This window comes from Zingiber officinale, chromosome 8A, assembly GCF_018446385.1.
Source record: "Zingiber officinale cultivar Zhangliang chromosome 8A, Zo_v1.1, whole genome shotgun sequence".
In the NCBI taxonomy this organism is placed as follows: Eukaryota; Viridiplantae; Streptophyta; class Magnoliopsida; order Zingiberales; family Zingiberaceae; genus Zingiber; species Zingiber officinale.
In genome coordinates, this window is record NC_056000.1 from 40779532 (window position 1) to 40807410 (window position 27879).

Below are 27879 nucleotides of genomic sequence, written 5' to 3' on the forward strand. Positions count from 1 at the left end.
TCACATCGATCCAATCATATAGTCAGATGTTCTGAGATGTTTGTAGAAATATGAGATGGAGAAGAAAACAATGTGAAAGATTTCTTTTTATAAACAAATTATGTTAAGGTTTGTATGTGGCAGTACATATGGACATTTTGGATCATTTGCAACCGACAACAATATGTTGGAACACCCGACAGTAGAAACATAGAAACCTTGTACATTAGGCACACTGCTAAGCTCAGCGGCAGTCCAAGAATTGACACTTAAAACCGCTGAGAAACACAATTAATTGGCAGGGTCTGGTGAGAGCTCAAAGTATCGATACTGACCTTCATGTGTATTACCTGATGTTGTTGATCTTACACTGTATCAAAAGAGTGAAGTACTTGTTCCAAGACCAATCTCATCTCAGGGGCCAAAGGATTATCTGGTCGGTCTGAGTAGGCTATATTTAGGAGATAAAGCTTCTTAGAAGCCACAAATGCAGCTGAAAATATCCTTTCCTTCCCTCGTCGGGTATTGTCTATTAGGTATTCGAACTCATAGATTGGCACACCACTGTGACCCAACCTTTCATCAACTTTAATCAGTTCAGCATTTGTGGTGCTTTCCTACAAAACAAACATATGTTACATGTCTAAAAACACAAATAGTGGATATATGAAATACAGGGATAACATTGTTCCATCAGCAACTATGAAACCTTGAAAGATAACACATAAAGAACAAAATCCTAAATAAATTAACAAAGGGATAACAAGTAATCAAAAGAGTACCAAGCATCGTTAAAAGATTGTTGCATTTTTGTCCTAATGTCGATGACAGACTCAATATTTTTGTTTGTGATAGCACAAGTGAACAAGTTTCCATTCAAGAATTGGAGAATTATTTGTTCAGTAATAGCCTTTGTTCTAACCCTGCTATATATATGGACTGACTTGTTCTACTCCTGAATTATTGTTGTCCAATGTTATTTAAATTATTGAGCCATCCCTAAAATATAATATAAAAAGTCATGCAATTAGACAATTCAATCTTGCAATTTAAAAAATACTTGTTTGCGCTATAAAAAGAAAATACAACCCATTTTTTTTCAACCTTATTTCTATCATAATATCAGAGCTCTAATTTTTCTCTTGATGCTGCATAGATCCACAAGCCTCCAATAACAAATCCTCCAAAGATTTACAAAGTTAGTTGTTTGTTGCCGCTGATGATCTTAACTTTCACAAGATCTTATAGATGTCTTTGTTAGCTTCAATATCGTGTTCAACCAAGCACTGTATTTGAATCCTGAAGCAATGGGCCTGTGGTTGCGTCTCTACAGACAGAGGATATAAACCCCCTCTGTCTCTGCCCCAATGGCCCTTTGGTGGAGGGAAACACCTCTTTCTCTTGGGCAAATACGACAATGTTAAGTAGATTCATTTGTTTGCATGAAAATTTAACTACGACCTTGCAGGTAATCTACTGCACAAAATGAAAAGAAAAAGTAAAGGAAAATCAGGATATACATAATGTCTTAAATACATGAATATGAATCTTACAATGCAATTTCATCTTGGAAAAATTAGAACAATCACAAATAAATTTTGAGTTGTCTAGTTAAGTATATCAATGTAAATGATTCTTCATGAACCAAATGATGTATAACCTAAGCTTCAAAATCTCGAGCTATGTCGGTGCCTACATTCTGATGCATGGTGCATGGTGCATGGTGCATGGTGCTGATGACGGATTGTATGCACTGATTGCTATTGAGTTTTGATAATTTTCCGAAATAATACATTTTGACCATTTCACTTGGCACAATATGAGATTTCAAACCATGGTATAAACCAAGTTTAGTTCGAAGCACTTGTGAGACTGCAGGGCTTTATCCCTAACATTGGAGTGATTTGACACATTACCAATGTGAACTTTGACCCTTTATATTGTTATCTTGTATTGAATGTATTGAGGTCTTATATGTTAGATGTGACCTTTAGTAGTTGTGATAACTAACTCTTTGGTTGATATTTTTGCTTTGTTATTATAAAAACTGGAACATAGTTCCTTTCCTTATTTTAATACTTATGGATAAAGATAGAATAAGACACAATGCAATAAAGATTGACATACTTACTACTTTTGATTGTTGAATAGCTATTAGCGGATAACATGAAATTAAGTGTATGTAATTTACAATTATTGTTGTTTTCAGGTATGTTGGTTCATGTTCTATCCTATCCGACCTGCTTAGGTATATTTATGTTCATCCCCCTTGATTTTCCTTTGGCAGATACATAACTAGAGAAACGTCATGACATCCTAACTGTTGGTCAGAGGTGAATCCTTTTATTATAAATAGATTTGTGAATTATCTTTTTTTTAACGACTCTTAAACAACTACATCATTTTCAGCATGTCGCACTTTTGTGGTCGAATTTATTATGGTGTTTTTCTTTTAAAAGATTATTAATGTGATTGTTGGATTTCTATTGTTCTAGTGTAGTTGTTTATAAATTAATTGCTTAATGTTGTTAGTTATGAGATTTGATGAGAACACTGATTTATATGGTAATGTATTTGCATGCATTGTCTTCGTGTGTGTGTGTGTGTGTCTATATATATATATATATATCCAACATTTCAAAACAAAGTTTTTACCCAAGTTTAGTATCAAAAAATGAAAAATACCAATACACCTTACAATTATTTAGGATCCTTTAATGTGATTTTTTAAATTATATAATATGTTTGGTCACCCAACCAAGATTTAATCAAAATTTAGTTAAGTGCTAAAATAGAGATAATGATATACAAATTCCAAAAAGAGGACCTCAAATGGTCATAGCAAATTCTATATTACGTGTCCCTTACATATCATCAAATTAATTTTTGAGCAAAATTTAGTGTCAAAATATGGTTGGATGTTAACAATCATCCACCAAGCACAAAAATTGACATTTGACAGAACAATACAAAGATATATCCATCAACCGTTAGCTATTTTTTGACACTTAACTGAGTCTTTAAAAAAAACTTAATTAAGTGAATATATATATTACGAGTTTAGGTAAACATCTAATGTATTCCCCCACCGGAGAGATTATTTTTGGAGGAGAAGCTATGCGTTTTTGGGATCTTCGTGCTCCTTGGTTAGAACCTCTAAGGGTTCTGAATGGCTTGGACCTGAGTAAGCTGAAAAAAGACATACAACCTTGGCAAGAACGACGTTCGGCAGAATATATGACTCATCCTCCTTTAGGTTCTTTAAATCCATGGGTGGCATAGCTACGGAGATCAATGCAGTCAATTATGTCTCTCCTAAAAGTTGGTTGGCAACTTCCAATTTGTCCTAGGATTCTTCTTTTTTGCGGGGCATTTGTGGCATGCAGGAAGGGCTTGTGCAGCTGCAGCAGGTTTTGACAAAGAAATTGATCGTGATTTGGTATATATATCTAATTCTTAAAAATCACATTAAGAGTATCAAATAACTACAAGATGCATTACCTTTTTTAGTGCAAAAATATGTTATATAATTCCTAGAGATCACGTCAGGGGTCTTAAATAACCATAGAACACATTGCATTTCTTTTTTATATTTTTAGGACTCACTAAGTTTTGATCAAAACATTAGGAATGAAGAACCTAGGTGGGTAATTTATAAAAATGAGCCTTTCGAGGTAAAATCTGATAATCAGAAGGTTTTGCCTTATATAAGTTATATTCCAAGTGCTTTTATATAAAAATAAGGGGAGATTTTGCCTAATTTCCACGCGGCGAAGGGAGGGGGCATGACATCATCATTTATGAACAATTTAATAAAAAAGTTCTTTTCTATACATGATATTCCATCTCTTTTGTATGAGATTGTTCCTTGTATCATACTAAGATATTAATGCTATCCTAGTTTACTCTTTTTTTATATGTGATCCGAAGCTCTCTCTCACCAACTTGTGTTTCTCCCCTCAAAAAAATACGAGCCTCCCATGAAGACAACCACATTTCACAATTTGCCTTCATGCTAAATTACTAGATAAAAGAACCTCTCTCTCCCAACTGCTTATGTGAGTGATCTCCCACCCCTCCCTCCCAATTACTTGTGTAAGTGATCCCCTACCCCTCTCTTATTCAGTGCAATACACATGCATCAACTTGAACCTCTCCTCCATCAATAATACAACCCCACTTTCCTTTTATGCTTCACTTACTCCTTATTGTAGCAACAGCCTATATCCCTACCAAACTTCATCCTTCCTAGTGAGGTCTGTAACTTCTTTCACCTTCAATTCATGTGCCTTTACAAACGGACTTTGTTATCTTTTTCTACTTCATCTTTAATACCTAGTAAGTTAGAGGAAGAAGACATATCTCTCGTTATTCCCATGTCTGGATGACAGGTGTAGCAATTTTGCCTCCTCGTTGCACCTTGCACCTATTGCCACTCTAGCACTCATAAGCCTGCACACCTCAAAGTAACCTCCCAACACCACTCACTCCTACCTCTTCTCGCCTCATCTTCAACAAGCACAATAGTGGCTCCTCTGTGATCCTAGTTGTGTGAATTCTTTTAGTTTATTTTTAGGCAAATTCTATCTTCAACCCTATTGAAAACAATAAAAAAAATATGTCATTTTCTTAATCTCCTGTTTGCTTATCACAATTGTTTCTATAGTTTGCTATTCTTTATTTATTTTATAAATATCAATTGTGAACACTTATATTTGTGTAATAAGAGGTGCCCTGCTATGAGTGAAGGAAATTATTGTTAAATATTAATTTTTATTTTAAAAATTAAATCATTATAATAACAAAATATAATAATTAAAAACACATAGAACTAGTAAAATATCAAATTTATCTTTTTTCTAAAATTTTAAATCGACAAAATATGACAAACCGAATTGGTAAACACGAAATTTGGGCGTTGAGTTGAAGCCAATTGAGTTTGGATTGAACTAGGTATAGAAATTAGAGTTACGTGGGTCTGAACATGGTTGATTTGGCTAATTTATAACCGAATCAGATTTTAAATCGGTTAAACTGGTTTAATCGATTTAAAACAAATTAGAAATTTTTTTGAGAAAATCATCTTCTCTCCTCTCTCTTTTTCTCTTCCACGAATGCAACAACAACCGTGCCACCACCTCCTTCCACGCATCAAGCCCCCCTTCCCTTTCTTCTTCCTTTTTTAGCACTAGTAAGCTCCAACCTTGAGGCCGGATAGAATATAGATTATTCTGGGGTGTGAAGTTTTAGGGGTTAATGAGAAAAAAATAGAGAAATAACGAAATAAGGAATAGCCGAAATTAGGCTTAAAACCTTGTCAAAAAAACAAGAGCGAGAATAGGAAAAAAAAAAAGATGTAGTCTTAACGTGGCTTAAGCGAAGCAAATTGATTCAATATCCAAAAAAACTTGTCCTAAACATCATCTAAGCATAGGTTTATATAGATCCCAAAACCCTAAAAAATCTAAACGAAAAATTAACCAACGAGACTTAGTTCCCTGAGATTAAGGAAACGGCTAAATATAATTCAGGAAAATACAACTAAACTTAATAAACGGATAACGAATAAAAAAACCCAAAAGATGTTGATCTGAATACTTTGGAATTCCTCTTGCATAAGTCGCCTGGAGTTGAAGAGAAGTCGTCCTCCAATTTAGGATGGGTGTATACGGCTCCACAACACAAGGACTTAGGTGTTTCATAAATTTTTAAGCGACTAGAAAGGCACAACTTTGTCGTTAATCTTTTTTAGTACCTTGCAAGGTACAATATTTCTGATCTTTGTGCTTGTTGTATTCACCAACAGGGAAATGACCACAAGTTAATATAGCCTAAATCATATCATCAACGTAAAAAAGAACCTGACGTTAATATCGATCTGCCCTAATTTTGTACTTGGTGTTATTTTCCTGAATAGTTTGCTTAACCTGTTCATGAATGACTCAAAGATGCCCAATCATCTCCTTAACCTTGGGATTAACTTGTCCTGGAAGCGAAAAAGGGACTAAATCCAGTAGGCTGAGTTTCGTCCATAAATAACTTCGAAAGGGCTCAAAACCAGTGGTCCTATTCTTTGATCTGTTGTATGCGAATTCTGCTTGAGGTGAAACCAGATCCCATTGCTTCGGTTTGATTCCTGTCAGATATCTTAGAAGATTTCCCAAGCTCCAGTTCACTACTTCGGTCTGACCATCTGTCTGAGGGTGATAGGTGCTGCTAAAGTTTAGCTTCGTCCCTAGCTTTCCCCATAACTCTTCCAAAATTGATTAACAAATTTAGTATCATGATTTAGGGTAATGGTTTGAGGAATACCGTGTAAATGCACAATCTCTTTGGAAAAGAGGGTAGCAATTCGAACAACATCCATGATTTTTTTACATGCCACGAAGTGAGCCATCTTGGAGAATCGGTCCACCATAACTAGAATAGAATCTGCGGTCCGTTGGGTGCGGGGAAAACCCAATACGAAATCCATAGCGACCTTTCACCAAGGGGCTACGAAACCGGTGTTGGTGAGGGTTCCCTTAGATTGTTGAAAAACAAAGCAATAGTCCACGAAATGAGCTACGTCGCTAGTTAGCTTGGGCCAATAGATGCCAGAAGAGATGAGTGCTAATGCCTTATCTCGACTGAGGTGTCCTTCGTTATACAATTCATTGATAATGTGTTGCCTTAAGGAATAGTCCAAAATATATAATCGTAGTCCACGAAATAGATAACCATTATACATAATAAAATCATTGCGAAGACCATTAGTTACCTCTAAAATATCTTGCCGAAGGAGGGATCAACAACATACATATATGAGAAAGATCCAAAGCTAGAAACCCTAATGTTCATGGTAGTAAGCAATGGCTTAGAGCATCCGCGACGCGATTGAGACTCCCTAATTGATGCTTTAGCGTGAACGTGAACTCCCACAAGTAGTTTATCCACTTGGCGTGTTGACTACTCAGTTTGTGTTGGCTGTTGATGTACTTCAAAGCCTCATGATCAATGAACAAGATAAATTCCTTCTGCATGAGAGAATGAAGCCAATGCTTCGAGAACTGCACAATAGCATAAAATTCCAAGTCATAGGTAGAGTAATTTTTCTTGCTACCGGATAGTTTCTCGCTGAAGAAGGCAATAGGACGTCTTGATTGACTTAGAATACCACCAATGTCAATACTAGATATGTCACAGTTTACTTTGAATAGTTTGTTGAAATTTAGAAGTGCTTTAGTCATCTTTTGCTTTACTAGCTGAAAACTAGTTGTAGTAGCTTCAGTCCACTTAAGCTTGAGACCCTTGAGACACTCAGTGATAGGAGCATTCAAGGCGCTGAAGTTTTGATGAACCGGCAACAGATAGAAGCCAATCCATGGAAACTTCGGATGTCGTGAACGATTTTTGGTTGCGATCACTCTAAGATTGCCTCTATCTTTAATGGATCCGCACAAACACCATCAATAGACACTATAAATCCAAGAAATGAAACTGAGGTCGTGAAGAAAGAACACTTCATGTTGTTGACAAACAAGTGTTCCACCTTTAGCTTCTCAAAAATAATTTGTGGGTGATCAAGGTGTAAAGACCGTGTCGGACTATAAGTGAGGATGTCGCCAAAGTATACAACCACGAATCTTCCCATGAAAGGTCACAGGACTTAATGCATGAATCGTATGAATGTGTTGGGTGCATTAGACAGTCTGAAAAGCATGACCATCCACTTGTACAATTCATGCTGTGTTTTGAAGGCGGTCTTTCATTCATCTTCGGGCGTGATTCGAATCCAGTGGTATCCACTCCTAAGATCAATCTTAGAGTCGGAAAGTTGATCTAACATGTCATTTAAGCAAGGAATCAAAAATCTATACTTCATCGTGATTTTGTTGATGGCTCGGCTATTAAAGTACATGTGCCATGAACTGTCTTTCCTTGGCACGAGTAGGGCGGGACTGCACAAGGGCTCATACTCTCATGAATATAGCCTCATCTCAATAGCTCCACAACTTGTCGTTGTAGTTCTTCGGCATCCTTAGGGCTAAGACGGTATGGGCAAGCTTGACCCGGGAACGAGGTCAATCTAGTGCTAAATATCTCCTATAGGGGGAAGTCCCAAAGGAAGGTCTTTGGGCAGCAAATCAGCAAAGTCGGATAAGAGTCGTTAACCCTGAAGATCTGAGTCTAGGTCTATTACATCGCTTTCACAAGGAAGCAAAGCATAAACCACGTCTCTGTGCTTCATCTCGTTCAAAATCTGGACATAGAAAGTAGTGTAAAGTTATTGGTTACCAAATTTGAAAGGGTTCCTTCTTGTCGGGAAGCCAATACGATGTTCCTCCCTTTAATGCTGAGGGTGTAGTTGTTCTTTCGTCCATCATGAATGACGTTGTGATTATATTGCCACGATCGTTCCAACAATACGTGACATGCGTCCATTAACACAACATCACACCATGCTCGGTCGTAATATTTGCTGCCAATAGAAAAAGATAAAAGACACCGCTTATCTACAGTTACCTTGCTCCCTTTACTTAGCCATGACAACTTGTAGGGTTTTGGATGACGATCCGTCTTCAACTATAACTTTTGAACAACTTCTTTGGATACCATGTTTTTACAGCTTCCACTATCAATGATTATCTTGCAAACTTTGTTCGCGACCGTGCAAGTTGTGTGAAAGATGTTGGTTCTTAGCCAATCATCTTTAGATTCTTCCTTTGGGACTAGTAGACTCTTGCGTATCACGAGAGTCTCATGACGATCGTCATAAAGAACCTCATCATCAATATCGGCATTGTAAATCAGCTCATCAATCTGTTCGGCTTTATCCTCCATGTCTTCCTAAGTCTTGTTTTTATTTTTATTTAGGGATCTTTTATAATTCGAAGCTCGATGTCATTGTTCACCACATCGAAAGCACTTGATAGGGGCTTTAGGGTTATCTTGTGGTGGCTGCTGGAAAGGGTGCAACTCCTTAGGGTGAATGACTCGATTATTTTAATTGCTCCTAGTTGCTAGTCTTCAGTTTAGATGTTTTTCAACGGTCAAGGCTCGTTGATAAGCCTCCGAAACGGTCTAGAGTGAGTGGAGGCTCACGGAATCTTGTAAAGGCTGATGTAATCCCCCTAAATATCGTGCTAGTGTTTGCTCCTCGGTCTTGGACTGATCGTTCTAAGAAATAAGTTGATAGAATTCCTCCGTATAGTCGTCGACGGTTCTAGCTCCTTGCCACAATGTATGGAGTCGTTGAAACAATGTTTGCGCATAGCCGAAGGGAAGAAAGTGGGTTCTCATCAATTTCTTCATTTTTTTTTCCCAATCGATGATTTGGATTTACCTTGTCTCTCTCGTGATCATCGAAGTTATTCCCACCATGCCGAAGCTCGACCTTTTAACTTGATAACGACCAACTTTACTTTGACGTGATCATGTACTTGTATTCGAAAAACTTCTCTACTTCATTGATGTAATCAACAAAACCTTCTACTTGTAATATGCCAAAACAATCACGAAGATTAACTCGAAAACCAAATTCCTCTCGACCATGGTGTTCCCGATATGTAATATGATGGTGATACGAGTTCTCAAAAGTAGACTCATAGTTACGATCAAAGATCTCACGATCTTCAAAATCCTGCGTTGTTAGACGCTCGGTTAATTCTGCAAGCAAATCCTCAATCATCATTACATCCTAGATGTTACGATTATGGTGTTGGGCTTCCTTAATTGGAACCTGCCTATTGCGACCACAACCAAGTCCACGACAACCCTCTATTGGATCTTAATGAGCTCTGATACGACCCCGTGGGTCATCCGGGTTGGTATGTGGCGGAACTTGCCACAATGAGGCGGTAGGGTCGATCCTCGGGACAGCTGGGGAATAAATCCCCTATTCTCGTATTACACCCTGTTCGCCACATGCCCGCTCGAATGCTGCGATTTACCTCCCCCGTGATGGCCTTGGGTCGGGTACGGCGGGGGCGCTGGGGGCGAGCGTTTCGCTTTTTGTCACAATTAATGAGCTCTGATAGCAACTAACGTCGGACAAAATATAGATTATTTTTGGGCATAAAGTTTTAGAGGGATTAAGGAGAAAACAAGAGAGAAATAACGAAATAAGGAGTAGCCGAAACTAGGCTTAAAACCTTATCGAGAAAACAAGAGCGAGGATAGGAAAAAAAAGATGTAATCGTAACATGGCTTAAGCGAAGCAAATTGATTTAATATAAAAAAAAAACTTGTCCTAAACATCATCTAAGCATAGGTTTATATAGCTCTCAAATCTCTCAAAAAAAATCTAAACGAAAAATTAACCAATACGACTTAGTTCCCTAAGATTAAGGACAAGGCCAAATATAATTAAGGAAAAGACAATTAAACTTAATAAATGAATAACTAATTAAAAAACCCAAAAGATGTAGATCCAAATACTTTGGAATCCCTCAGGCATCAAACCCTCTTCTTATCTTTCTCTTCAACAACACAACAACATCATCTTCCCAACCGTTGGCAACTCTCTCCCTCTTCCAACGGGAGAAGTTAGTGTCATCATTGGTCATCATAGAAGCGATCACTGTCATCCTCTTAAGAGAGGACAACGATGCTGTAACTGGTAGCATGGAGGAAAAATCATAGCTGGATCCTTGTGATCTGAACCCTTAGGGATCCTTGTTTAATGAGGTTGTTGTTCATACAACGACCAATTAAAGGTTTGATTGGCTCGAGAGTTTCGTATAAATGAAATACCTTTTTGTCTCATTGATCAAAGGAGAATTGCAAGGTATATTTTATTTTATTGGATTTCTATTTTAGGTTGGGTTGTTTAGTTTAGAAATGGGAAATAAATAAATAAATAAATTCGTTATTCGATAGTAATTGATGTCATATAGGAATTGGAAATATATCGAGGTAACAAGATAAGATTTGATCCATTGACTTCGTGTTTTTGATAATTTTCAATTTTATGTTATTATTATTATTGGATATCTATTTTGAGTTCTGAGTTATTTTTATATTGTATTTGTAGATACTTGCTTGAGTGGAGCATAGTGACTTGCTCACACTCAGCTTTTTGGCTATACATAAAATTGAGTAAATCTATCCTTTGAACATAATTGATTTTCTATTATCTTCACATGTGGGCTGATATGGGAATTAACATGGGAAGAATTGTTTTAAAAAAATTAAAATGAATACTTTGAATTACTCTATAGTTACCTATTGTTGTGCTGGACCTTCATGCTACTTGATGATCTAGATGTATATCCTTGTATTTTCATATTGTATTGCTCTTATTTGCAGGTCCTATGATGATATCTAATTAAATTAACATGGTTTATGTTAAAAAAATGGATTTAGGTTGGTCATTAAGATTGGCCGATAAGATGTGAACTTAGAATAAAATAATTATGGTAAAAAGAATTAAAGTAAAATAATAGAGATATTAAATGGAGAAAAAAATAAAAACTTAGCCCAATTTTATATTAGAGTACTTGACCGCCTACATGTGGCAAAAGACGATTCGCTCGCCCCCAGCGCCCCCGCCAACCCGTCCTTAGGCCAATACGGAGGAGGTAAATCACGGGTGGCTACTAGCCATTAGTGCAAATGGTCAAGACATGGGAGAGGTTATGCTCGGTCACGCCGAGTTTCGACCCCAAGACCTCATGTGGCAACACCCCATGTCTTAACCATCGCACCGCCCTGAGGGGACTACTTGACCGCCTACATGCTAGCGTGGTTAGTATTTATTTGCACTGATGCTATATTGTTGTATTCAACTAGTGTGGGGACTTTTAGCCCATATGCTAGATGACATTATTATAGTAAGGACACTGACTTCAATGATTTACTTCTTATTAGATTTATTGATAGTTGACTTACTAGAAGTTTATCATGGATGACATTTATGCATATGCTGATACTTATATCATTAGTGACAGTCATACATGATGCGTAGATTATGATAAATGAATATTATTTTAATGGTGATAAAAGATAATAATAATAATCTAGAAATGATAATGTACCTCTAAATATTGCTAAATAACTAAAATGAGAATAGTAGTTGACTATAGATATAGTTAGATGTATATCCATATATGTATAAACTAAAGAACTTAAAATTGTAATACGAGATTATGACTTGCTTTAGTTTCTTAATCTCCTAAACAAGATTAAAATTCATGCACATGTTTTTTAATTACTCAATAAATTTGTGTTCACTGTTTGCTTTCCTTGACCTATAATTTTACTGTCACATAACCCTTTTGATATCATAGTTATTTCAGCTAGATTATAGTTGCTCAGAAATCTTGACCTGCTAAGTCATAATTTGTTATATTTCGATGTATTTTCGTTCTATTCGTTCGATCTTTTGTTTTATATGATTTTGTTGTAATTGTAGTAAAAGATACATAAATAAATATGTACACATTTATTGAATTTCTTGATTGTTATAGTGTCACTAAGTGAAGTATCTCGTGGTAAGTGGAAAATTACACCCCCGAGGCGTGACAATTTTAGTTGATAACAACGTCTAATTTTGATTTCTATTCACGGGTTTCTTATTTTTGGATTTTTTTTTATCTGGATTTTGTAATTTTCAAACATAAGGATTACACACAAGTTTATCAATGATAGAGGTTGTGGGCCATAAATTGTTAAATTATGGCTGAGATTTCAAGTTCTAATTTACCATAATTTGTGTATTAGCTATATATATTCTTATATAAAAAAGTTTAGCAGTAATTACCATATATATTCTTACCTAAAGTAGAGTAGCAGTAATTAGTGTAATTGCTGTAAATATTTTCTTGTCTAGAATAGGTTGTACAACAATTCTTATTTAAAGGAAAGATCATCAAAGAAAGTGGCATTCAGCCATTACACTAAATCTTGTCATGGTATCAGAGCCAGGTTCTGAAATTCATAACTGAATCTTCGAATCTTTGCCAGTTTCTTTTGCCTCTATTTTACAGAGTTTTTTGGTTTGCTTTCATTTTTTTGGGTTGATTAATTTTTGATCAACAACTTTGACTTTAAGATTTCATTTTCTTGGAAGAATGTGTGAAAATTTTCTTGGAAGAATGTCTACAGAGACTTTATAGGAAAGAATTATGTAGCATGAGAATTTCAGTTCAGAATGTTTCTGAAAGGGAAGGAGCTTTAAAATCATATTGACAGGTTTGCTCCTACTCCTAAAGAAGGTACAAAATTTAGTCAATGGGAGGCAAAGGATGCTCGAATCATCTCTTGGGTTTTAGGTTCTATTGAACCTCATATGGTGAACAATTTATATTCCTTTAGTATAGCTAAGGAGATGAGGGATTATCTGCAACGCATATATCTTTAAGATAATACTGCAAGATGATTTCAATTAGAACTTAAGATTGGTAACTTTAGTCAAGGTAATCTCTCTATTGAGTAGTATTATTCCGGATTTATTAATCTATGGAGCGAATATTTTGGTCTTATCTATTCAAAGGTACCTAAAAAGGCCTTAGGCAGCCTTCAAGTAATTCATAAAGATAGTAGACGTGATCAATTTTTGATAAAACTGAGGCCAAAATTTGAAGTTGCACGGGTTGGATTACTGAATAGAAATCCCGTCACTTCCTTGGATATATTGTCTTGCAAAATTGTTGCATGAAGAACAAAGAATGGCTACACAAGCTATTCTAGGTTTGTCCAAGGAGATATCTGAGGTTGTTAATGTTGCTTATGCTGCTCAAGGGAAGAACCAAGGAAAGGGACAAATGCAGTGCTATAGTTGCAAAGAGTTTGGGCATATTGCTCGTAATTGTGGTAAGAAGTTTTGCAATTATTGTAAACAAAATAGACACATTATCAAGCAATGTCCTACACGCCAAAAAATCGACGAGGCCAAGTTTTTCAGGCTCCTATCTCAGACCCTACCACTATCAGTTCTACAGTCACAATTGCTGGCATAAATCAATCTTTTGCTACTCCAAAAATGGTCCAACAGACGATCATCACAGTATTTTCTACTCTTGGACTTTATGGTCAAGGTAAGATTATTTCTTCTCCTTGGTTTGTTGATTCTAGGGCATCAAATCATATAACGGGATCACTTAATTGGTTGCATAATCTTAAGAAGTATACTGGTAAACAAAATATTCAGATTGCTAATGATAGTAATCTTCCAATTACAACCATTGGTGATATTGAACCTTCCTTTCGTCAAGTATTTGTCTCTCCTAAATTGTCTATTAATTTAATTTCTGTTGGGTAGTTGGAAGATAATAACTGTGATGTAAATTTCTCTCGTCATGATTGTCTTGTGTAAGATCAGAGGTAAGTGAAGGTGATTGCGAGGGGCCTAAAGTAGGCATATTATTTCCATTACAATTTATTATTCCTAGAACTTTGTCTTTGACTTCTATTATTAGTGAAAATAAGGCTATGTTTGGTATAAACGATTGGGTAATCCAAATAATGTGATATTATCTCATTTGATGAAGCATGGTTTTCTTGGCAATAAAAATCAGTGTTCTTCCAATAGTTTATCTCTTGATTGCTCTATTTGTAAACTAGGAAAAGGTAAAATGTTACCTTGTCCTACTTATGGTACTTGTGCTAATACATGTTTTGAGATTATACATAGTGATGTTTGGGGTGTTACTCCTATCATTTCATATGCACAGTATAAATATTTCATGACATTCATTGATGATTATAGTCATTTCACATGGATATATTTTCTGCGTACCAAAGTTGAAGTGTTAACTGTTTTCAAAATTTTTGTGGTTTATATTAAGACACAATTTTCTACCTTCGTTAAGATTTTATGGTCTGATAATGGTGGTGAGTCTATGCCACATGATTTCCAAGCTTTCCTACAACAGAAAGGCATTATATCTCAACGATCATGCTCTTATACCCCTCATCAGAATGGGGTGGATGAATGGAAAAATCGTCACTTACTGGATATGGTTCACACTTTACTCTTAGAGACATCAGTTCCGCCTAGATTTTGGGTGAAAGCTCTGTCAACTACGATTTATCTGATTAATCGACTACCTTCTCAACAATTGAATTTTGATTCTCCTTACTTTCATCCTTTTGGTACACAACCTGATTATCGTATGCTACACACTTTTGGATGTGTTTGCTTTATTCACTTACTTTCACATGAACGCCATAGGTTTACATCTCAATCAGTAAAGTGTGCATTTCTGGGATATAACACTACTCACAAAGGATTTTTGTGTTATGATGCTACCACCAAATGACTGGGTGTTTATAGAAATGTGATTTTCTTTGAACCCGAGTACTATTTTCAGTAGCAAGATCTCCCTTCAAATGGTGTTCTTCTTCCTAGCTTTGATGATGTATCTCCTTCCATTGAGCGTTTTAAACCTAGTTTTGTCTATCAACGACGACATCCCCCATCATCACAAATCCTACCCGACTCTGATCCAATGCGCATTTTGTGGCTCCTCGAAAATCTAATTGTTAGTACTCGAGGTAGTTTTGATGTGGTCAACCGAGTTATGTTAGGTCCTATGTTTGTTTGATGTCTTGTGTCAAAGTGTGTAGGAACTTAGGAGTATAGGAAGTCGAGCGAAAGACGCAGCTAGTGAGAAGGACGACATGGGAGAGAGTTGATGGGCTTAGTGCATCTGAGGGTCGAGGTGTTGCGGAAGAGTACGCCGGCGAACAAGAAGTGCGTAGCGTTTCTGAGGGACGATAAGCTGCAGCGGAAACTTGTTCAAGAAGAAGGCCGGAAAATGAGTTCGAGTGAGCCCTATTCTGGATGGCTGAAATCACCCAAGCGAACGACGCCAGAACGAAGGAGAACCGAACAGTCAACGAGATGTTGACTGCCCGGGTGCTCGGACCCTCGGGCACAACCCAAGGCGCCTCCTTGACGCGCCCTATTTGGCGACTGGTCAACACGGTCTGAGTGCTCGGCGTTGTTCCATGCGCCCAGACCACTTGAGTTTTATCTGTTGCGCAACACCGTTGCATCATGGATAAGTTTTATCCACGTCCAGACGCTAGGACCCATTCCAGGCCCCCGGAGCTGCCACGTCAGCAAACGATCAGATCCGACCAACAAGCTCTAAATAGAACCCTGCTCTCAGTAGTTCAGACAATCACTTGTACAAGAATTCAGTTTCTGTTCTACTATTTTATTTGTGAGCTGCCAACATTGAGAGAGACTACTCCGCCCGAAGGAGATCTTAATAGTGAACTTTTCATTATCTTGGATTGACAATCTTCTGATTGCAAACTAAGTAAATCTCTGTGCCTCTTTATACACATGTTTTTATTATTTCAAAAGATCGAGAAAGGTCTATTTCTATTTCAGGGCAATTCATCTCGTCTTGTTGGCCGATCGAGGACCAACAATTGGTATCAGAGTCAAGCTCGCTTTAGAAGGATTAACTGCTATCCGAAGCAAAATAAATGGTCGGAGCTAGCATCTACCCACCGAATTTAAGAGAGATTTTGCAACATGGAAAATGCGTATGGAAGTATTCTTCAAGATCGATTTTGAAATATTACTAATTATAAAATACGGTTTTGTAGCACCTACGGATCAACATGGAGCCGAGAAAGAAAAGTACTCGTGGACGAAAAAGGAATAAGCCGACTTCGTGGCTAATGGGAAAGCAAAGTTCCATCTGCCTAGTGTTCTTCCACCCCAGGAGGTCAGCCGGATCGGAAGATACGACTCCGCCAAAGATCTCTGGAAAAAATTCCTGGAACTTAACGAAAGTACTTCAGAAGCTAAACTAGCAAAGCAGGGCATCCTTCAAAGCCAACTAACGAACCTCCGGATGAATAAGGGAGAAAAGGTAGCCCAACTCCATGCAAGGATAAAAGATCTGATCACCCAGCTCAACAACTTCGGAGAAAAGGTAACAAATCGTGACTTCTTAAGGTATGCACTTAACGCTTTTCCGAGAACTCAAGAGTGGTCAGCCTTAGTAGATGTTTACTACATCTCTAAGGAACTCGAGGCAAGTACTCTTAAAAATTTATTTTCAACTTCTGAAGTCTCGTGTAGATTCTCGGGACATAGAAAAATCAAATAATATTGCTCTAAAAGCCAAGAAGGACGAATCAGATGCTGACACTTCCCTCGACGATGATGAAACAACATATATGGTAAGGAAATTTAAGAGATTTTTTAGAACTAATAAGTTTAATCAAGTGCAGGCAAAGAAAAGAAGTGCAAGGAAGATAAGATGCTATAACTGTAATGAAGAGGGACACATCAAGGAGGACTGCCTAAAGATGAATAAGAAGGACAACAAGAAAGGACCAAGTACAATAACAAAGCACAAAACCTTGAAGGTGACTTGGGACGAGTTGTTAGAAAACTATTACTTGGAGGAGTACGCCGAACTTGCACGGATGACAAGTCACCAGGAGGTGAGCATAGACGAAGGGGGAGGCTCCTCAGAAGAAAGCTACAGCGAGGAGGAAGAAACAAGCTTCAGAGCAGATCTGGTAAGTGAGGTATGTTTACTACATCTTGACCAATTATATTCAGGTATTAAATCCATTAGTAGATCCTTATATAAACTTAAATCTAAAAATAATAATTTGAAAAAGAAAATATTAGAATTGAAAATAATTTTATCAAATACATGTCCCTTAGAAATGTATTTTAAATTAAAGGATGAATATGAAAAATTGAAGGACTAAATTGAAAAATAAAAAACTTTGCATGTGTAAATCAAAATATCTGGAAAAATTATAGAAGCTTAAATTGGTATCTTAAATATCATAAAGGCCAAATTAGAAAAGTAACACAAATATATGTATCCAAGAAATTTCTGGTTAACCCAATACGTAAAAATTTACTTTGGGTCCCCAAATCTTGCTTAGTCTAAATAAATGATTAAGCATGTTTATGTTTAGCAATATTAATTTCATTTGCATGCTTTCTCTTAATATTTATTGCTAAAAATTTTTCCTTTATTGCCAGAATGAAAAATCTCTTAGTATGAAATTTTTCAAAAATTTTATTCGATTAAATTTTTTTTATTGAAAAATCATAATTTAAAATTTAAAATTCTTCGGATATGTATTTTGACAAACCTAATTTTTTGGAGAATTACCATTATATTTTGAATAACTAGAGAAATCAACCCGATTTTTAGATCAATAAAACTATTTTAAAATATTTATTTTCGAAAAGAATAATGTCCATTTTAATTTTTTTTGTACTATCTTTCTGTTTGAAATTCTTATCTAAATTTTTTACAGTGATAAAACCGTTGAATTTCTATTTGAAATTTTTTTTTAAAAATAATAATTTTTCTATGGATTAAATTTTTCTACCGAAAACCTTATTTTTAAAACTGAAAAATATCGAAAACTTAGTTTTGAAAATTTTATTTTTTTATCAGTTAGACATTCTATTCTCAATACTCAGAAATATTTTGGAGGATTTATTTGAATAAAAATAAATTTTTTAAAATTTAACTTGCAAAACCTATGTTTCTATGTGAAATAATTTATTTGTGCTAAAACACTTATAAATTTTTCCTGATTTTTTTTTTCATATTCATATACGTCTGTTGAACTTTAAGAAAAATTTTCGAAATTTTTCGAAATGTTAAACTTATTTTTATATTAAATTTGCAAATGTGACTATTATATCGTGGAAATTCAGATTTTTGGAAAAATATTTTATAAAAAACATTTTTACCTTGAATTTTATTACCTTAACCCTTAGAAAAAGCTTCAATTTTTTTTTTTTTTACTTTGTTTTTCCCTGACTTTATTTTTGCTGTGATCAAAAGGAGAGAATGAGAGATGAGAGCTTAAGTCTAGGGGGATGTTATACTTGTAATTTTGTAGTTTTAGGAGGAGGTTATACTTATAATTTTGTAGTTTGCAAAATTTCAATTTTAACTATTATTTCATTCTATGTTTTTACTATGTTTTTTCCCTAACTCTAATTCGGGTTAATGCACATTAAAAATGAGAGATTGTTAGAACTCTGAGGTACTTTTAATGTGGTCAGTCGAGTTAAATTAGGTCCTGTGTTTATTTAATATCTTGTGTCTAAGTGTATAGAAACTTAGGAGCACAGGAAGTCAAGTAAAAGACGCAGTTAGTGAGAAGGATAGCACAAGAGAGAGTCAACGGGCTCGGTGTGTCTAAGGGTCGAGGTGCTGCGAAAGAGTACGCTAGCGGACGAAAAGGAAGCGCGCGATATTTTCGAGGAACGAGAAGCCAGAGAGGAAGCTTGCTCGAGGAGAAGGCCGGAAAATAGATTTGGGTGAGCCCTATTCTGGATGATCGAAATTACCCAAGCGAACGGAATCAGAACGGAGGAGAATCAGACAGTCAACAAGATGTTGACTGTCCGGGCGCCCAGACCCACTCGGCATAGCCTAGGGTGCCTCCTCGACGTGCCCTGTTTGGCTATTGATCAACACGGTTTGGGCACTCGGAGCTGCTCCAAGGGACAGACCATTTGAGTTTTATCTATAGCATAACACTGTTGCATCGTGGATAAGTTTCATCCACGCCTACGCGCCCGGATCCATTCTAGGAGCTCAGAGCTGCCACATCAGCAAACGGTTAGATCCAACAAGCAGGCTATAAATAAAGCCCTGCTCCCAACAGTTCAGACAATCACTTGTACACGAATTCAGTTTTTGTTCTATTACTTTGTCTGTGAGTTGTCAACGTTGTAAGAGGTTACTCCGCCTGAAAGAGATCTTAATAGTGAGCTTTTCATAGTTTTGGATTAACAATCTTCTTATTGCAAACCAAGTAAATCTCTATCCTCTTTCTTTTATTGATTAGTTTATCAATTGTTTTTTATAAAAGTGTTTTTATTATTTCAAAAGATAGAGAAAGGTTTGTTTCTATTTCAGAGCAATTCACCCCCTCTTGCAGGCCGATCGAGGACCAACACTAATCGTATCAATTGTCCTCCTGATAGGTATGATTTTTCTGCTATTTTAGTTGATACTACAGTTCCTTCCTCTTATTCTTAGGACACTAAACATATATGTTAGGAGAAAGCTATGCAAGAGGAACTTCAAGCTCTTCAAGAGAACCATACTTGGGATATTGTTCCTTTTCCCACTGGTATTAAACCCATTGGTTGTAAATGAGTATATTCTATTAAGCTAACATCTGATGGCTATACAAAGCAAGGTTGGTGGCACTCGAAAATCGACAAGAACATAAAGTTGATTATGACGCATTTGCACTAGTAGTAAAAATGACAACTGTGCGACTTGTTCTAGCTATTGTTGCTTCTAAGGGCTGGTCATTACGACATATGGATGTTAAGAATGCCTTTTTACATGGGGATCTTAAGGAAGCAATTTATATGACTCCACCACAAGGATTATTTTCTACACCCTCTTCTAATATTTGTAAACTAAAAAAGTCACTCTGGTTTAAAACAAGCCCTACATGCTTGGTTTGATAAGTTTCGATCCACATTTATTCACTTCCCTTTTATCCAGAGTCAATATGATTCCTTTTTATTTCTTTGCAAGACTGCTAAAGAAATTGTTTTGCTCCTAGTATATGTTGATGATATCATTATTATAGGGACCGACTTTGAATTGATTTCGCAGCTTCAACAACGTCTTCAAAGCTCTTTTCATATGAAGGACCTGGTCCTTTATGTTATTTTTTAGGCCTTGAAATGAACTCTACAGTGGCAGGTATTTTCTTAAATCGGCATAAATACATTCAAGAGATAATTATATTGGTTGGTCTTTAAGATGGTCAATCTGTTGATACTCCCTTAGAAGTGAATGTTAATATTGACACGATGAGGGTGATTTTCTTCCTGATCCCTCCTTATATAGACGTTTAGTAGGGAGCTTGAATAACTATTACTCAGTCTGACATTTTTTTTTGTTGTCCAACAAGTTAGCCAATTTATGCAAGCCCCTCGACACCTTCACTTGGCTGCTGTTCGTCGCATTGTTCGCTATTTGCAAGGTACTTCTACCAGAGGTCTTTTCTTTCCTATGGATTCTCCTATTCACTTGGTTGCATATAGAGGTCTTTTCTTTCCTATGGATTCTCCTATTCACTTGGTTGCATATAGTGATGCTGATTGGGCTAGTTGTTCTGATACTCGATGTTCCATTACTGGCTAGTGCATGTTCATTGGCAACTCACTTGTCTCTTGGAAAAGCAAGAAGCAAGAAGCAAGAAGCAAGATCAGGTGTTGAAATCTTCCACTGAGTCTGAATATCGTGCTATGTCCTCTGCATGTTCTGAGATTATTTAGCTTCGAGGATTGTTGGGTGAGCTTGGGTTTCCTCAAATGGAACCTACTACGGTTCATGTGGATAATACTAGCGCTATCCAAATTATAGCTAACCCACTAGTTCATGAGCGCACCAAGCACATAGAAGTGGATTGTCACTCTATTCGTGAAGCATATAATGCCCATGTCATTTCTCTACCTCATATCACCACTGTTCAACAGACATGTATTTACTAAAGCTCTCTCACGATAACATCATTTTCTGGTTACCAAATTGATGCTTTTTGATCATCCAACATCGATTTTAGGAGAGATATCGATGACAAAGGTTGTGGGTCATCAATTGCTAAAATTATGGCACTGAGATTTCAAGATCTAATTTACTATCATTTGTGTATTAGCTGTATATATTCTTACCTAAAACAAATTTGTAATAATTATTGTCTATATTCTTACCTAAAATAGATTAGCAGTAATTAGTGTGATTGTTGTAAATATTTTCTTGTCTAAAATAGATTGTACAATAATTCTTATTTAAAGGAAAGATCATCAAAGAAAGTGGCATTCAGCCATTTCATCAAATCTTGTCAAAGTCGAGGTGTATATTTTTGAGACATAGGATTTAGGAGTTCTTTTATCTCCCATTTTAAATATTTTCAATTATAATTGGTTATTAAAAAAAATTATTTGATTCTATTAGGAATTGCCACGAGGTCAAATTACTCATGGTTGTGTCCGTGGTCATAGCAATGATCATGATCATAGTTGTGGGTACACATAAGCATATGTCTGCTGCTCCGGAAGTTAATCAGGGCATGGATAATGTACTTATCTCCATCTCCGAGACATTATTAGAACCTCAGTCCAATCCAAGAGCTGCTGGTCAGTCAAGTGGGCAACCTACAGTAGGCCCTAAGAAGAATCTTTGGGGAGTACCTATAGCCAACCCAGACACACCTACAGATATAATTGTGGACAAAGGCATGTATTCCTTGGAGACACCAATCCTTGGGAAGCACATGCATGATTGGAGGATATTGAATGCACTTTTGAGTATATGGCCTGTTTAGATAGAGAGAAGTTGAAATTAGCTATCTATCATTTTGGAGGTGAGACTGTTACTTGGTGGAAGATGTAGAAGCCTGTCTTTGAAGATCGGATTATCTCTTGGCAATTATTTAGAGAGGCATTTGAGAGATAGTATTTTCTTGCATCATCTTGTATTGCTCGACGTCAGGAATTCATGAGCCTCAAGGAGGGTGACAAAAGCATGACGGAGTACAATGCTAAATTTGGCCGACTTGCTGAGTTTTGCCCATATATGGTAGCTCAAGATTATATGATCCATTCTACACTTTACACGAACTTATAATATCCATTTGGATCAGGAAGTCTCACGAGAGAGGGAAGCTATATGGTAGCTCGAGATTATGATCTATAAGCACAGGGACTTACAATATACATTTGGATCAGGATGTCTGGATTTTCTATTAGTACCTATTGTGAGATTTTCTAGACTATGAGTTTTGCCCATATATTGTAAGTCCGTGTAAAGTCTTGTGAGACTTGTTGATGTAGTATATTTACACAGAGACGGTGAGTCATCTCAAATTTATGATCAATATAGCACTTGATCGAACTATATTTAGTGTGATGACTCAGCAGTAAGTCTCACAAGAAAGGGAAGTTATCTGTCAAACTTCACAGTCTAGACAACAAAGTCAAGGTAGTCAATCTAACTAGAGAGGTAGTCAATCAAGAAAAGGTGACTAAGATATCATAAGGATTTGCTCGCCCACCTTTACCACAACGGAGCCACATTGACACTATAACTTCGACGAGCATCTGAGAGTTACATGTGGTGCACGAAACCACACTTTTGATATCATAGTTGTTTCAGCTAGATCATAGAGTTGCTTAAAGATCTCGACCTGTTGATTCTTGGTTTGATTTTTGTTTCAATGTATTTCCATTCTGTTCATTTGATACTTTGTTTTATATGATTTTGTTGTACTCGTAGTAAAAGATGCATAAATAAATACATATAAATTTGTTGAATTTCTTGGTTATCCATGTCCTATTTAGATGGCCCTTGGTTCCCTTCTATTAGAATGTCACCAAGTGAGCTACTGTTGGTAAGTGAAAAATTATAACCTGGGCGTGACAATTATTCATGTGAGGATCTAAAACTAAATGAAACAACATGGTGTACATACTTAAAACCCTAAGAAGAGTGTATGAACTGGAACATTTTTTTTTAAAAAAAGGTGGTATGTGAATATTTCAACAAATTGACAAAAAAAACAATCTTGATACGTTGGATAATTTATCAAAGATAAGTTCATAACACCTAATCATAACCTGCATAATGATCATCACCCTATGCCTAGGGAAGAAGTAATCTTCTTTGAAAACAATAACTAACATAGGTCTAAAATTGAGCTAGGAAATATCACATGTTAAGCTAGAAACCCTGTTTTAATGACCGGCAAGACTCTAATGCATTTCTTAGTTTGTTGGATGAAAAAGAGGTTTTCTTTGACTGATATAGCACAACTCTAGCTGATAAGGAAAGGAAGGTTCACCCGTGGGCCATGTGTTGATTACCACCCTATGACATGTCTTCAGCCAATTTCTATCATATATCAATTATTATAAATTTCCTCAGAGGTTGAAAAAAATTAGAACAAATTGGTAGAGAACATGTTGCCAATCATCATTAATGTTCTTAGATGTTAAACCAACTACAATAACTAAATTATGTGGGTCAATTCACAATATAATAATAACTCTAGGGGATATTCAATTATTCACCCTTTGAATAATTTCATATTATCGATATTTCTGACTAATGGTATTGCTCAGAACTCCAAGAAGGTTTCTTCCACAAACCCTAGAATAGAGCCAGCCTAGCCAAACAACAAATGCCCCAATATACTAAAACAATGGCAAGCTGCATGAAAACTCCGTATATCCAAGATGTTCCTCAAATAAGCTTGTCGGATTCCCATCGTTGAATATGTAACCAACCTGTCTTCTAATAAGTTCAACAGATTAAACAAATGAACTAGAGTTGTCAAGACTCATCATATGACTATAACTCAAAACACTCATTAGCAATCAGGTTAAACTCACAGCTGACCATTCTCCAAACCTCATCTATCAAAACACTCTTCTTGCATTAAGCCATGTAAGCAGTTATCCTCCCACATTTAATGTCAACCAAACTATTACACAAATATCATCCCCTATATCTCTCAATTATAAAACACCAAAAGTTAATGTAGTTAGCATTCACTCTTTCATTTAGGACACAGTGAGACTTTTGTTTGACTCGAGCCTTGGAGTGCAACCCCATCAAGGATATTCCTAGCATCTTTTTTCTTTACTAGGTTTCAAGTCCAACAAACTTAACATCCTTCCACCTTTTCTCCAGTGCTGATAGAGCCTGTCATCAACAGACATCAACAGACTTCCCTTCTATCAATTTAATAACTTTAGACTCGTAAATTTTCTAGGAATCCAATCTGCACTACAGGATCAAAGATTATGCATCCTCCATTTTGATTTCAGGATCCTTGTAACTTGAATCTACATCTTTCACAATTCTATCATTCCATTTCATTGTATTGATATAAGAATATCGACAAGGAGTGATATTTACAAAGACCTACAACATGATAAACTAGAGCATAATCAAAAATGAATGTTCGTATATTGAGGTACAATGGATTGTTTTGCAAAGGTGTGAAATTTTTTAGGAATAAATTAAGATATAATGAATTCTTTATGAAGGTACATTGATTAATTTATTTGTTCATACCGTCAAACTATGGTAGAGTTTTTATCCATTTAGAAAAACCAAATCAATGAAAACCCAATAAATTTAGCAAACATATTTACGCGCCTAGTTAATATGAACTAGTCAAAAGAGATTACATAATAGTGGAGGAAGAAGACAATGATGCACATGTCTGACATTGAGGATGTGGTTCAGCTCTAGTACCACTTTATGCAACATGAGCAGATAATAACATGAGCTTCAGTTAACGATGTCAAAAAATTTGATGCGACAAGATAAATTCTACCAAGGTTGACAATCTCACAAGGTTTAGGCGCTTCAATTGGCAGTTGCATGAAAGATTAAGAGAATCTTTAAATAGAACTATTATATTATGAAATGGCAAATAAAGTAATTAAGACATTTTTGTAGGCCTTACAATAAATCAATCTCCTAGCTCGAAGTAAAAGGGATTAGGTTTGCTAGAAATACTAAAACCAAAAATAATATTTTTTTTAATTTGTTTAAAACTTAGATGATGTAAAAAATTATTTAGCAGACCAATTTATTCTTATAAGTCCAAACGATCGTACACTGTGACTTCAAATCCAATACAGTTGTATAACAAGATTTCCTAGAAAGACGTTACACTTCTACATGAAAATTGATAATTAAATTAACTAGTTTAACTAGTCAACTCACAAAGTGGTGGCTAATCTTTTATCAAACTTAACTAGTTTAACCAGTCAACTCGCAAATTGATAGCTAATCTAGTTCACAGCTACACTAAGTCTGTGGTTATCAATGTTTCCTCTCCGAAATCTAGGCACTTTAATTTATCCCACCCGACCTCCTCATGCTTTACCATGCATGTTCATCTCTTCTGTAGCCCCTTGGTCTTGTCTATCCAAGTGTCCCAACTTAAGAGCAATTGTGGCACCTCCTCTTAAACATGACTTTGCTTTAGCTTCATCTTTACAAGCACTGAGGTAGTGTTTTCTGTAAACGAAGGAAAATAAAAAAGAATAGCCCGGTACACAAAGCTCCCACCAATGCAGGGCCCCGGAGAAGGGTCAGACCACATTGGGTATATTATATGCAGTCTTACCTTGCATTGCAAGAGGTTGTTTTCACAACTCGAATCCATGACCACGGGATCACACGACATCAACTTTACCATTATGCCAAAAAAACCATGGTATTTTCAACACGCACACATTAAGCAACCCTAATGCATTGTTGTTGTTGATTTATTTTATTTGGATAATCTAGTGTCCGAGCTTCACCAGACTAATCGTGGAAGTAAACATCTTCTCTTGGTTCATCTATTAGGTAAATTCAAAGCACATCTTATGCACACTCAGATGCTGATTTTTAGGATATTCGTCGGATTCAAACTTGGCCCTGTTATTGTGGTTGCTGATTTAAAAGCATAAGTTGCGAACTGTTTTCTACACAGGAATCGGACGCAATCTCTAGCATAGCCCAGCAACAATTTTTCTCAAGAAACTTACTGGATTTCAATTTTGCAGAAGCATAACAAAAATGGAAAAGTAGATGACATTTTGTTACATAAAAAAAGAAGAGAACCTTTTTTCTCTCAGCCTGAATGAGCTTGTCGGCCACGAATTCCGGCGTCCCAAATTCCTTCAGAGATGAAAGCCTGACCGGGCTCACCACCACCCCGATGTTGTTTCTCCCTTTCCCCTCCTCAAATAGAGCCGTCGCCCCCGCCTTCTCCACCTATCACCAACCCAAGTCCACCGCATGAGATCGAAAGGAGAAATCTTTCCGGAGTAAGAACGCAAGGAGAAAAGGGAAGCAGGAAGACCTGCATCCAGGACGACGGCCTCAGGACGGAGTACCCCTTATCCTGGTCCGTGAAGTACTCCAGAGCCAGAAGAGAAGTGGCTGCCGGCGAGGAAGAAGAAAAGCTGAAGAAAAGGAGGTAAGGGAAGAGGAAAGAGCTCCGTCTGCCGATACTCGTAATGGCTGCGGTATGAGCCTTGGTAGCCGGGGGAAAGAAGTGCGGCAGTCTCACCAGATGTCGCACGGGTACCCGAGGAGGAGGAGGCGGAGCAGTGGCAGAGCCGCCGCACGGTAGCGAACTCCCCATTGGCACGCAAATTTGAGGATGAAACAAGGAGCTACCAACGACCGAGGCAAAAAGTTTAGGAAAATTTCCTGATTGTCTTACTGAGTTCTGCCAAAAAAAAAAAAAAATAACCTTCCTAAAATGTCCAAATAATGCTCCTTTAACGGCCAAAAGTATCCATCCACTTCCTTGAACTAGCTCCTAAGTTGGTAGTCCATGCGCAAAAAGCGAGTATATTCATTTTTTATCATCATAATATGATATTCAGGCATGTTTGACTCATCTCTTGTTAGGATCTATGGGCATGAATGATTGGATGGCTAGAGAAAATGAATAGTAACTATATCTACAAATTCAAACTTACTCACTCTTCTTACTCTAATTAATAACTTAGCAAGGTCGTACAAAAATAATGAGCAATAAAAATAATAACGCACAAGATTGCATACTATAATTATTAGCCAATGTAGCAAACCTGTGTTTCTATGCCATGAGTATACTACTCGTTGTCGAGTGGCTTTTGAAAGTTTCTTATCTTTCTTTTTTTTTAAAAAAAAAAAACCCCTTAGCAATGACTATCTGAATTGATTTGAATCCACCATTACTTGATTTGAGGCGCAAGTGGGTCTTGTCATGACACCAAGCATCACTAGTAATTCAAACTCTATGGACATTCGGAAATACTCAACTTGAGATTTGAACCCTCTTTACATGAGAATCATTTTTATCACTTACCACTGCACTGTGCCCAAGTGACAATCTATTGTAACCCTTAGATCATTGACCCACATGCATCGTAGC

General features: G+C 36.5%; 1 protein-coding gene across 4 annotated transcripts; it reads right to left on the bottom strand.

Moving 5' to 3' along the window:
- Positions 1-78: 78 nt before the first annotated feature.
- Positions 79-27307, bottom strand: LOC122008596 (psbP domain-containing protein 2, chloroplastic-like). 4 transcript variants are annotated; one of them, XM_042564371.1, is made up of 4 exons: positions 27211-27307; positions 26815-27130; positions 26574-26726; positions 79-596 (listed from the first exon to the last, which is right to left on the bottom strand). In XM_042564371.1, the coding sequence occupies exons 2-4, from the start codon at positions 27097-27099 to the stop codon at positions 345-347; spliced, it is 690 nt and encodes a 229-aa protein (XP_042420305.1). In that variant the 5' UTR covers positions 27100-27130; positions 27211-27307; the 3' UTR covers positions 79-344. The 4 variants fall into 4 exon arrangements, with proteins under 4 accessions (XP_042420305.1, XP_042420309.1, XP_042420307.1 ...); XM_042564373.1 differs by lacking the exon at positions 79-596 and adding an exon at positions 2841-3380; XM_042564375.1 differs by lacking the exons at positions 79-596; positions 27211-27307 and adding an exon at positions 644-1455 and having other exon boundaries at positions 26815-27200.
- Positions 27308-27879: the final 572 nt, after the last annotated feature.

Excerpts from the sequence above, each read along its gene's own strand:
- LOC122008596 (XM_042564371.1), bottom strand. The coding sequence starts at position 27,099 with ATGGGGAGTTCGCTACCGTGCGGCGGCTCTGCCACTGCTCCGCCTCCT. Across the intron at positions 26,727-26,814 it reads GGCCGTCGTCCTGGATGCAG|GTGGAGAAGGCGGGGGCGAC; the intron begins GTCTTCCTGCTT and ends GGTTGGTGATAG. Across the intron at positions 597-26,573 it reads TTCAGGCTGAGAGAAAAAAG|GAAAGCACCACAAATGCTGA; the intron begins GTTCTCTTCTTT and ends TTTGTTTTGTAG.